At 37.4% G+C, this 12,870-nt stretch overlaps 1 protein-coding gene across 20 annotated transcripts in view; it reads left to right on the top strand.

Moving 5' to 3' along the window:
* Positions 1-12,870, top strand: part of LOC116569660 (putative RNA-binding protein Luc7-like 2) — a 61,639-nt gene that overhangs the window by 28,690 nt on the left and 20,079 nt on the right. For 11 of the 20 annotated variants that reach the window (XM_032306052.1, XM_032306055.1, XM_032306065.1 and 8 more), the window contains 3 exons: positions 3,873-3,951; positions 5,768-5,866; positions 9,329-9,439. In XM_032306052.1, coding sequence (XP_032161943.1) covers positions 3,873-3,951; positions 5,768-5,866; positions 9,329-9,439 — 289 coding nt within the window. The remainder of the gene's footprint in view (positions 1-3,872; positions 3,952-5,767; positions 5,867-9,328; positions 9,440-12,870) is intronic. The other 9 variants (XM_032306062.1, XM_032306064.1, XM_032306066.1 and 6 more) reach the window with 1 other exon arrangement.

The following is a 12,870-nucleotide window of genomic DNA, read 5'->3' as shown; positions in this document are numbered from 1 at the left end:
TCTGCTGAATGGGGAGTTTGCTTCCCGCCCCCCACCTGCCTCTCTGCCTACTTGTGATGTCTCTCTCTCTCTGTCAAATAAATAAGATCTTAAAAATAAATAAATATTTTCCCCATTTACAATCTAAGAATTTAGATGTCTTTTAATTAAAATGCCATAAATAAACTTGTGGGAAGAATGTAATTATGAAGTAAATTACTTATTAAATTTAAAAATTCAAAAACTCTCCCTGTGACTTTCATTAGAAATAGAGCCATTATAAGTTAAATAGCCAAACATTGTATTATGTTCTGTTTGAAGCTCATTTATTTTACAAGAGAAGCAGCAGCAAGTATCTATGCACTGAGTGTTCAAAGCACTACTTAACCGTCAGTGATAAAGTCAGGATTGATTAGGCTTTTGAGGATTGGTCCATAATTGGTCATAGTGTGGTTCTATCATGGTTCCCTTTGTGGTGGCTTTTTAATTAGATGACCGCAGTCTTGAAGAGCCTTAACACGGACACTAAACTTACCCTTCCCTCACTTTTTACATTGGCAGGTAGTTGTGTTTACTTTGGCTTTCTTGTTCTTTATTTTATTTTATTCTTTTTTTAAAGATTTTTAAAATTTTTTTTTTTAAGATTCCATTTATTTATTTGACAGAGATCACAAGTAGGCAGAGAAGCAGGCAGAGCAAGAGGAGGAAGCAGTTCCCCACCGAGCAGAGAGCCCCATGTGGGGCTCGATCCCAGGACCCTGAGACCATGACCTGAGCTCTGAGCCACCCAGGCTCCCCATGGTTCCTTATTTTAAATATTCCCTGTGTTTATGACAGTGCCAGAGTATGTGTTTAGTCGCGGTGGTATGGATAGAGAGGAAAATAGATGGATGACCAGTATTTAGAATTCTGAAAATTTGTATATACGTACTGTCCTGCTAAATCCCCAGTGAATAAGCACTGAGGCTATTCCAGGCCAAAAGAAAAAAAAAATTATAGCTAGGCCCTTCCTCCTAGGATTTTGGTGCCCTGCAAATCTACTTTTGTAAGCTAGTCTAGACTGGACTGCTGCAGAGCTCATGGCCCAGGGTAGTGTCAAGTCCATGTAGTCTACCTTCTGGAGGAGAGTAGCATAAAATACTTAGGAAGGAAAGAAGTCCCAGCGAGATTGATAATCCATGGAGAAGTGAAGAAGACCTTCCCCTCCAGAACTCAGATCAGTTTTGTACTCAGTTGGATCTTGACCACACTTGCTTGTTAACCTCAGGGCCCACTATGCCACATATCGTTTGGCCTCTTTTACCAGTTTGAGTCTTTCAGCAAATACGTCTTAAATATCTTGTATACCAGGCAAACTACGTATAGATAAAACAAACAAAAAAACCACTTTGGTCTTTGTGGAGCTCACATTCTGGTGAGGTAGTAAAAATTTCCCCCTTGTGAAAATTCCCCTCCAAGGCATATATCCACCCTCCCCCTCTAAATTTCATCCTCTTACCAGAACTCCACCCTTAACATTAGTGGTATAATTGTGAGTTGTGTCCTTTTTGGTGTTCATTTTGTTCTTGACTCAAAGAGTTGAATTTTTCCCTTTGGTTGGTTGTATGATGGAAGTTAAATGGTAAAGCAGAGGATAAGCCTAGAATTCCTGCCAGTATGGGTGGGCAACAGTAATGTTTAGGTTAAACAGACAAGATTTATATATTCCTTTTAGAGTTTTGTTGTTGTTGTTGTTTTAGGGTTTTGTTTATTTGACAGAGACACAGGAAGAGAGGGAACACAAGCAGGGGGAGTGGGAGAGGGAGAAGCAGGCTTCCCGCTGAGCAGGGAGCCTGATGATGGGGCTTGATCTTAGAGGACCCTGGGATCATGACCTGAGCCGAAGGCAGACACTTAATGATTGAGCCACTCAGGTGCGCCCCTCCTTTTAGTTATTTCATTATTATTTTTTAAATTTATTTTTATTTTTTTAAATCTTTTTTTTTTTTAATTTATTTTATTTGACAGAGAGAGAGATCACAAGTAGGCAGAGAGGCAGGCAGAAACAGAGGGGGAAGCAGGCTCCCTGCTGAGCAGAGAGCCCGATGCGGGGCTCGATCCCAGGACCCTGAGATCATGACCTGAGCCGAAGGCAGCAGCTTAATCCACTGAGCCACCCAGGCGCCCCTATTTTTATTTTTTTTTAAAGATTTTCTTTCTTTATTTTGACAGAGATCACAAGTAGGCAGAGAGGCAGGCAGAAAGAGAGGAGGAAGCAGTCTCCTCGCTGAGCAAAGAGTGTGATGCAGGGTTTGATCCCAGGACCCTGGGATCATGACCTGAGCCAAAGGCAGAGGCTTTAACCTACTGAGCCACCCAGGTGCCCTCCTTTTAGGTTTTTATTGAGAACAGATTGGAAATCTAGTTAAGCAGGGGATAAAGATAAGGGAGTTAACTGGAGGAAAGGCAGTTAGACAACTGCTTTGGGTATCTATGTGCAGAACAGAAGTCATATCTTGTGTTAAACAGAAGGGGCGTTAGACCTAGAAATCAGTGTAAGCAGATTTCCCAGTAAGTATCTGGAATAAGTGTCTTTCTGGGCTTCGGTTCCTTTGTCTGTAGATTAGGAATAAAACTAGATCAGTGAGTGGTTCCTAACACTGTACATTAAAAACACCTGGGAGGCTTTTACAGCTCTGTCTTTGGAGGGTAGGCTTGGATCTATTTCCAGAAGCTTGCATCAATATTATTACCCTGGGTCTAGGTTAAAAACCACTGTATTGGATCAATGGCATTCCCAACTGGCATCATAACATTTTAGGAAATGAGTGTAGCTTCCCTTTACCAACTCTAACTATAGAAATACATGTGTAGAGGGAGTTGTTGGAGAGAGTATTAAGATACCAATGAAGAGACACACTTGCTGGGGCTGCTGGTTGGCTTCTGTTGGTAGAGCATGTAACTCTTGGTCATGAGGTCATGAGTTTAAACCCCACTTGGGGCATGGAGCCTACTTACACACACACACACACACACACAGGCTGGTAGCAAAGATGGTAACAATGTATTTTGCATCTCTTTCATTACTATCTTATTTTCCTGCATATTTTAGGAGCATTACATTTTAACTTCTTAAAAATGTTGCTTAATAAGCAGTTTTGAATTTCCACACATCAATAGCAAGTTTCACTTGCTGCTTAATGTCACTGGAAGACTTATTTAATCCATAGACTTATGAGAGGAAGGAGTGGGGCCTGGAGGAATCTCAGCATACTCAGCAACAGTGATACATGAGAGCCATTAGAGGGATGATAACTTATAATACTGGGGAATATTCCTTACTATTCCCAAAGGATAACTTTGAAGACATTGTCTATATTCCCACATTCATTCTTTTATGTGATTAGTAACCCAGGTAGTAGAGTTTAACAGAACAACTTTTTTTTTTTTTAATTTTTTTTAAGATAACCATAAAATGTCAGAGTTGGAAAGAGGAAGCTACTTTAGCAGTTCAGTTCTTTGCTCAGTGTCTTAGAAAAATGGTTGTCTAAACTGTACTGGGATCTTCCAGTTATCTGGGAATTCACTAACTCTTCAGGAAGTGTATTCTGTCTTTGGAAAGCTTTGATCATTAGAAAGTGGGTGGGGGTTTTTTGTTTATGTTTTTAATTTGAGAGAAAGTTAAAATCTGACTTTGAAGTCCCTTGGAACAATATTAAGATCTGTTTCTGCTTCATGTTGAAAAGTTCTTTAGTTATAAAAGAAAGAAAGAAAGAAAAGTTCTTTAGTTGTTTGAGGTCTAGGTTCACATTTTGATTTTTCTTGGCTAATTGCATCTGTCCTCCGGCTTTTTTTGTATAGCTTGGTTTTGAAACACTTGGTCTAACTTATTTATATCCCTTTGAAATGTGTAGCACACAGAATGTATCTTTTGGAAGAGAGGTGTTTGCCAGCCTTCAGCAAGAGATTCTTACTTTGTTCATACTATGTCCTGTAAGTTAATTTATCTCAATCATGCCACATTATAACTCTTATTCTTGACTAGTATGTTTTCAAATTTGTCTTAATTTTCTGCTCATAGCTATTTGTAAATTTGTCTTCTTAGATATGACTTCATATTTTTGAGAAATTTTACCTGATCTGTCAATTCTTTTGAATCTTAAAATTTTTTTTGAAGTTTATTTATTTTTAAGTAATACCTACATATAACTTGGGTCTCAAACTCACAACCCTGAAATCAAGAGTCACATGCTCTTCCAACTCAGCTAACCAGGTGCCCCAATTCTTTTGAATCTTAATCCAGTGAATTCACTTTCTTTTTTTAAGCTTGGGATATTGTACAAAATAGACTTTCATATCCTTTGTTGTATCTAGGTTGTTGGCCAAAAAGTTAAGACAGAGTCATTTCTAGGTACTTACATAACAAAGCTTAAGGCCCAGACCTATGTGCCAGTGATTGTCCTATTCTGTTTTTTTGCTGCTAGAAACATCCCTCTGCTTGACACTGGCTTTTTTTTTTTTTAAAGAGTAAATCTTCTGTAAAACCTCAAGGATTCTTTTCTTAGCTTTTCCTAAGGTTAGTTTGCTTCCTCACACATCTTAAATCCAGTTTAAATGTATCCTCTTCAGAAAGACCTCCGCTGACCTCCAAGCAGCCTCCCATCATAATGGGAGGGTTCCTGTTTTATTAAACCTCTTAACTGTATTCAGAGACACAATCATGGTTAATTACTTATTTCCCCTCTTCTAAATGTCAACTCCATGAGGTCAGAGACTGTATGTATCTGTGTCAGTTAGCTCTGTGTCCCTACCACATGGCATAAATGGGTACATAGTTAACTGAAGGAATGACTTTACTACTATGTTTGTCGTACTTTATGCATAGTTTGTATAACAAAACCAAAGGCCATATTTACTGTGCCTTTTCAAATTATTGTATTCTCTTTTTACCAACCTTTGAGCAGTTCTGAGACATTCTATTTGATAGGATAGCATACTTGCAGTTGGAAAATCTGTTTTACTTGGATCTCCATTACAGATATCCACATCTGTAAATATCTTTGCATTCAGCCCAATTCCCCCCCCCCCCCAATTTTCCCCTTAAAGGATTTCCTGAAATATCAGTTGCCCAGATAATGTAAAAATGGGTGGATTTTTAGGAATTTTGGTCTCAGGAGAAAACCTAATTTGGTTAAATAATGTCTAATTGGAATTCTAAGTAGGAGGATCCTAGGTTCAATGGGAGTATATTTTAGATCCCTGATACATGCTTGTAAATAGGATTTTAATTTTTTGTAAAATTATATTGGGTGTTAATAAATTTCTTTTTGCTAGTTCACCTAGAGTCTTATCTGGAATCCTTATCAAGTTTAGTGGTCTTATGTTTGAGAACTCCATCTTTATTTGAAAATCAGAACGTTCAGAGAATATTGATATAATTCAGAAATTTGATTTACATATTCTTTTAGTTAATTTTAAACTAACGTTCTCTTTTCTGTGTTAATAGGTTAAGTGAAATTTGATTTGATAAAGAAGCCGGAAGCTTTTTCAGATTTTTAGTTTTTCTTGTCTGTCTGTTCTTAAGTACGAAAGTAATCACTGTTGCCATCTGTTGATAGACAGAATTGATGTGGATTTTTTTCTGACATCAGCTTTTATGCTTGTCCATGAAATTTTGTAATTTGAAAGTCCATAAATAAAGAAGCATCTGTAAGACTTAATATGTATTTTGAAGAGAACTGTGGTGATTAATGAAGTTTTGAAAAATGTGTTTACTGTTTCAATAATATGTCTTTTTTCTACCCCCCAGAGAATGGATCTTGGAGAATGTCTGAAAGTTCATGACCTGGCTTTAAGAGCAGATTATGAAATTGCATCCAAAGAACAAGATTTTTTCTTTGAACTTGATGTATGTAATTTTTCTTTAATGGGTTAGATTATTTTTTTGTAGTAAATGTTTTGAATGTGGATTAATATCTCTATAGGAAAAGGCTCTTAGCAAGTTATCTTCTTTGTGTTTATTTGAAGGTCAGTTCTAAAGGAAGATCCTGAATTTTCTTGACTAACAATATTTTTTTAAAAATATAAGGTGAAACTGGGTAGTTTAAAAAAATGTGTAAAGATCCTTGCAGTGCATATGATCTTTTGAAAAACTGTTCCAGTAAAGTTGTGATGATAAAGGAAACCTCAATTTAAGCACATGTAAACAACAAATTTCTAATGTATTTTAGGCCCTTTAATAATCTACAGAATTTTTATGTTCATTTTTGTTTGTATCTATGAATATGTATAGAGGGAAAGAGGATATTGAGTACAGTGTTTTTTATGTAAAACTGATAGAAATATTAAAAGGTACCACTTACATATCTTAAAGGCCCAAGATCTGATTTATTTATACAAACAGAATCGTTCATTATAAAAATAGGGAAACTTTTTTTTTTTTTTAAGATTTTTATTTATTTATTTGACAGGCAGAGATTACAAGTAGGCTGAGAGGCAGGCAGAGAGAGAGAAGGAGGAAGCAGGCTCCCTGCCGAGCAGAGATCCCGATGCGGGGCTCGATCCCAGGACCCTGGGATCATGACCTGAGCCGAAGGCAGAGGCTTTAACCCACTGAGCCACCCAGGCGCCCCAAACTTTTTTTATATTTATATAAAACTTACCAATTAGTATTACATAAAAGATAACTAATGAACACACATCTTCTGATTCTTTTTACAGTAAGGTATAATAGGTATATTACTTGGTTTGGAAGGTAAAGCAGTCAATAGGCACCTCCATCTACTTCTCTCCTAAGAATTTCTGCTAATAGAAATGAAAATTAGGAGTGCCTGGGTGGCTTAGTTAAGTGTCCTACTTGGTTTTGGCTCAGATCATGATGTCAGGGTTGTGAGATCAAGTCCTGCATTGGGTTCCATGCTGGGTGTGGAGCCTGCTTAAGATTCTCTCTCCCTCTCATTCTCTCCCTGCCCATGTGCATTCTCTCTCTCTGTCAAACAAAACAAAACAAAAAAACAATATCACCTATGTAAACATAATTTAATATGGGACTGGAACAGTTGGGGGAGACATGTTAAATCAACTAGATTGATAAAAAAAAAATAAAAAGGCTTAAAATAAAAATAGATTTATTTTATCTGGGCATAAAATAAAGCAGAAACCATCACCTAGATATAGGGATATGGATAATTAAGTCATTTTCCATATTTAACTGTTTTTCTTTTAGTGGTTGTGGGCCTTGCAGAATGTTTTTATAGTTGTCTCATATATCAGTGCTTTAAAAATTTCTAATGGGTTAATTCAAAAGGGTATTCCTTGTTCTGAGGTGTTGAGAGTCTCTCATGGTTTCTCCTGGTATTTTTTATGGCTTCATTCTATACACTTAGATCTTTCAAAGAAGTTAAATTAATGCTGGTCTAAGGAATTGAGGTACAGATTTAGCTTTATTTTCCAGATAGCTGCTTAGTTGACCTAACAGTACTGATGAGTACATCTTTTTCCTCTGACTGCTTTCAGATCCCCCTTTAAGCTTCCTATAAATAAATTTTAATAGACCTATCTTGTGAATTTAAAGATGAATTTTAGGGGCACCTGGGTGGCTCAGTGGCTTAAAGCCTCTGCCTTCGGCTCAGGTCATGATCCCAGGGTCCTGGGATCGAGCCCCACATCGGGCTCTCTGCTCAGCAGGGAGCCTGCTTCCTCCTCTCTCTCTGCCTGCCTCTCTGCCTACTTGGGATCTCTGTCTGTCAATTAATAAATAAAATCTTTAAAGATGAATTTTAAATTAAAAGAGCTAAATAGGTTTTTTTTTTTTTTAAGATTTTTATTTATTTGAGAGAGCCTGCACACACATGAGCAGGGTGGGTGGGGAGGGGCGGAGGTGGGTGCTGGTTGTGGAGAAGCAGACTTCCCGCTGAGCAGGGAACCTGACATGGGGCTCCATCCCAGAACTCAAGGATTATGACCTGACGGCAGGCAGACGCTTAACCAACTGAGCCACCCATTTGTCCCCAAATACCTGTTTCTTTATCATTACAGATAAGAGCTTTTAAATGAACCTGTTGCTTTTTATTTCCAAGAAATTCCTAGAATCTGCTATGTGCTGAGATTTTATTTTTAATTAAACATTTGTATTTTAAATTAGTTCTCTTTCTGTACAGTAAGATATGAAAGTCCAAATTGCTTGACTTGGGAATAAACCTTTAAAGTTTACTTTTAAATAAATTACTATTTTATTATAGACATGCTAATACATGCCTGACAAATGTTTTTAATGTATTTATTGAATTGGATTTTTACAATGTAGATGTTGCTAAAATTCTCAGTGGTTTATTCTTTGAAAAGAAAGCAAGTTTTCCTGATTGTAACATTTTCATTGTGGAAAATCTGAGAAGCATGGAAAAACTAATTATTGAAAATTTTGCATATACTCAAGAAGAATTGCTAAAATTTTATGTATGCTCTCCTTTTTTTTTCTGTGCTTTATTTTTTTTAAAGATTTTATTTATTTATTTGACAGAGATCACAAGTAGGCAGAGAGGCAGGTAGAGAAAGAGAGGGAGGCAGGTTCCCTGCTGAGCAGAGAGCCTGATGCAGGATCCCAGGACCCCAGGATCCCAAGCTGAGCCGAAGGCAGAGGCTTTAACCCACTGAGCCACCCAGGCGCCCCTTTTTCTGTGCTTTATTTTACAGAGTTGGGATTTTATGGCATATGATACTGTGTAAAATCCTTTTTATTTACAAATCATGAACATTTTCTTGTATCATTAAGTATTAAAACCTTTTTTTATTGGCTGAAGATCAAAATTTCTACATTACCTAGGTATTTAGGGTATTTACAACTTAAAAATAACACTGTGAGGAACATCTTTGAATATTAAGCCTCCTGTATATCAGATTATTTTCTTAAAAGGTATTTCTGGAAGCAAAATTACTAAGTCAGGAGACATTTTTAAGTCTTTTGATACCAGTTACCACGTTGTCTTTTTTAAACACTGCACTGTCTCTTCAACGGAGTATGAGAATGGTAGTTTCCTTACAGTTTCACTTTTCTGGGAACTGTTTATGTTTACTCTGCTAATTTAATAGGTGATGAAGTTGTATTTTTGATTCATAATTGAACATGCTTTTGTTTTTTTACTACCCTATTAGCACTTCAAAAAATAAAGTATGGGGTTCCTAGGTGGCTCTGTTGGTTAAGTGCCTGACTCTTGATCTCAGGGTTGTGAGTTCAGGCCTTGTATTGGGCTCCATGCTGGGTTTAGAGCCTCCTTTTAAAAAATAAGAAAATTATGTATAATTTTTGAGTGAAGATATTCCTCAATAAAGTTGATTTTTCTGGCAGTAATTTTCTTTTAATTAAATTTTGCAGGCTATGGATCATCTTCAGTCATTCATTGCAGATTGTGATAGAAGAACAGAAGTGGCTAAGAAAAGATTAGCAGAAACTCAAGAAGAGATCAGTGCTGAAGTGGCAGCAAAGGTAAGAATTTCGGTTATTTCATTAGTACTACAAAATACTGTTTCAACTCACTAATTTCTAACTTTTTTTTTTTTTTTAAGATTTTTATTTATTTATTTGACAGAGAGAAATCAAAAGTAGGCCGAGAGACAGGCAGAGAGAGAGGAGGAAGCAGGCTCTCCGCTGAGCAGAGTCTTGTGCAGGGCTCGATCCCAGGACCCTGAGATCATGACCTGAGCCGATGGCAGAGGCTTAACCCACTGAACCACCCAGGCGTCCCTAATTCTTTTTATTTTGAAATAATTACATCCACAGATTGCAGTCTTTGTAGGGAATTCTCTGAGCTCTTCCTCTAGCCTCCCCTAATGTTCACATTTTTTTTTTTTTTAAAGATTTTATTTATTTACAGACAGAGATCACAAGTAGGCAGAGAGGCAGGGAGAAGAGGAAGCAGGCTCCTCGCTGAGCAGAGAACCCGATGTGGGGGGCTCGATCCCAGGACCCTGAGATCATGACCCAAGCTGAAGGCAGAGGCTTTAACTCACTGAGCCACCCAGGCGCCCCTGATGTTCACATTTTATACGGCTACAGTACACAAGGAATTGATACTGGTCCAATCATGACTTTTTACTCAGATTTTTTTTTTTTTTTAAAGATTTTATTTATTTATTTGACAGAGATCACAAGTAGGCAGAGAGGCAGGCAGAGAGAGAGGAGGAAGCTTCCGGCTCCCTGCCAAACAGAGACCCTGTTGTGGAGCTTGATCCCAGGAGCCCGGGATCATGACCTGAGCCGAAGGCAGAGACTTTAACCCACTGAGCCACCCAGGCGCCCCATTTTACTCAGATTTTGCCATTTGTGTGTGCACTTGCATATGTGTATATATCGCTCGGTGCAGTTTTATTACATTTGTAAGTAACTTGGGTAGTTACCACCATAGTTAAGTTACTTCACTATAACATCACGATGAGAGTTCCTCATATTACCCTTTAGAGCCACATCTATTTCCCCTTTCTCCTGTCTTCTGGAAACCACTAATGTATTCTCTGGCTCTATAATTATGTTATTTTACTGAATATTACATAAATGGAATCAGGTAACCTTTTGAGATGGTTCTTTTCACTCAGCACAGGTTCCTTGATTCATATAAGTTGTTATGTGTATCAGTTCATTCCTTTTTGAGTAATATTTCATGGTATGGCTATGCCACAGTTTAACCACACATTGAAAGATGTTTAGGTTGTTTGCACTTTCTGGTTAACACCAGTAAAACTGCAATAAATATTTCATTTCTTCGGGATTAAAAAAAAAGGAAGGCAGTTCGGGGTCATGTGGTCATATTATAAGTCCATTTTTAGTTTTGAAAGCAGGTGTCAAACTTTTTTCTAGAGTGGCTGTATGAGATTCTACCAGCAATGTGTTAGTGATTTAGTTTCTTCACATCTATGCCAGCGTTTGGTTTTCATTTTCATTTTAGCCATTCTTAAAGGTGTGCAGTGATACTTCTTGGTTTTAGTTTGCATTTCCTGAATGCCTAATGATGCTGAACATATTTTTGATGTGTTTATTTGGCATTTAGGTACCTCTTTAATGAAATGTCTTGTCTTAAACCCATTCTCCAGATGGACTACTCAATTTTTTTTTAATATTGATTTTTTAGTGTTCTTTAGATGTATGTTTTACCCTCTGTTTTTAAAAAGTACTTCTTCATGGGAACATGTGGTGGCCTGAGTTGATTAAGCATGCAAATGCTGATCGCTCAGCTCAGGTCTTGATCTCAACAAGCCCTGTGTTGTGCTCTATGCTGGGTGTGGAGCCTACTTAAGGAAAAGAAAAAAATTTTTTTATGTGAACTTAAACACAAAAAGGGGAAACAGGGGTGCCTGACTGACTCAGTTGGTAGAACATTCAATTCTTGATCTCTGGGTTGTGAGTTTGAGCCCCATGTTGGGTGTGGGGATTACTTAAATAAATAAATAACGTTTAAAAAGACAAACAGAAAACTGGAAAGAAAAGTACAATAAATCCCAGTGGATTCATAGTTTTTTGCTCTTGTTTCATTGTTCTATTTTATTTAAAAATTTTACTTTCTTGAGTGAAAGAGAGAAATGGAGCAGGGGAAGGCGCTGAGGGAGAAGGAGAAGGAGACTCCTCACTGAGCAGGAAGGCCAACATGGGGCTCAATCCAGAACCCTGGAATCAAGATCTGGGCTGAAGGCAGATGCTTAACCAGCTGAGCCACCCAGGCGTCCCTGTTTCATTATTTTAAAAGCAAATTCCAGATGTCACATCGTTTCACCTCTAAAGCATAACCATAATAAATCACATCCATAAAGTTAATAATTTTTTAATATTATCTAATATCCTGAATGTGTTCATTTTTCCTATATAGAGTTGGTTTGTTCTAATCAGAATCTAAAAAAGTCCATTTATTGCATTTTGTTGATTTGATGACTTAACTACTTTGAAATATTTTGTGCTGTTCAATATAGTTTTTACATTTTTTAAAAGATTTTATTTATTTGACAGAGATCACAAGTAGGCAGAGAGGCAGGCAGAGAGATAGGAGAAAGCAGGCTCCCTGCAGAGCAGAGAGCCCGATGTGGGGCTTGATCCCAGGACCCTGGGATCATGACCTGAGCTGAAGGCAGAGGCTTTAATCCACTGAGCCACCCAGATGCCCCACTACTGTCGTATTAACTAAAGCCAGTTACATGGCCAAATTCAGAATCATAATATGATGGTACTAATTATATATAGCAAAGAGATGGATACAGGGAAAGGTGAAGAGTTTAGGGCATAACACACAATCATTCCGTGACAGATCCTGAAAAAACAAATTACCATTTTGCTAAAGAGGTATAATGATAATAGAAGTGAAAATTTCTTTAAGGGTGAGTTTGGAATGAAGGACATTTGAGAAGTAAAGATTATTGGCACACTGGTTTGTTGGGACTGGATGTCCATATCAAATTAAAATCTTCTTTGATAATATAATTGGCTACATAGCCTGAATACTTACTTTCTGGCCAGTATAAAGACTGTATAGGTATCATATGCCATTAAAACAATAGGAATGAACTATGTTCTTGGGATGATTGTGATGAAGAGGAGGAGGAGGAGGACACAGATTCCAAGGCAAGAATTAATCCCGGAGAAAAGACATGAACTAAGGCTAGGGAAGACAGAGTGTTATGGTAGTATACTGAAAATCAGTAATGTGCTCTGCAGTGTATGTGCAAGGCACATTTTCTCATTTCTCACAGTTTTATGAGATTGGCATTATTCCCACTTCTCTGATGAAGTGGATTCAGGTTGAGTAATGTGGTCAAAATTACATAGTTGGTAATTGTTTGGCAATAAGCCAGACCTGTTGAGACTTTAAAGTCATGTATTTATCTTAAAGAGTATCTACCAGTTCATTCCTATAACTCCTGTTTGAGCCTATGCTG

Source organism: Mustela erminea, chromosome 11 (assembly GCF_009829155.1).
Source record: "Mustela erminea isolate mMusErm1 chromosome 11, mMusErm1.Pri, whole genome shotgun sequence".
Classification (NCBI taxonomy): Eukaryota; Metazoa; Chordata; class Mammalia; order Carnivora; family Mustelidae; genus Mustela; species Mustela erminea.
Note: the sequence above shows the minus strand (reverse complement) of the source record. Positions and strands in the feature narration are given on the sequence as shown.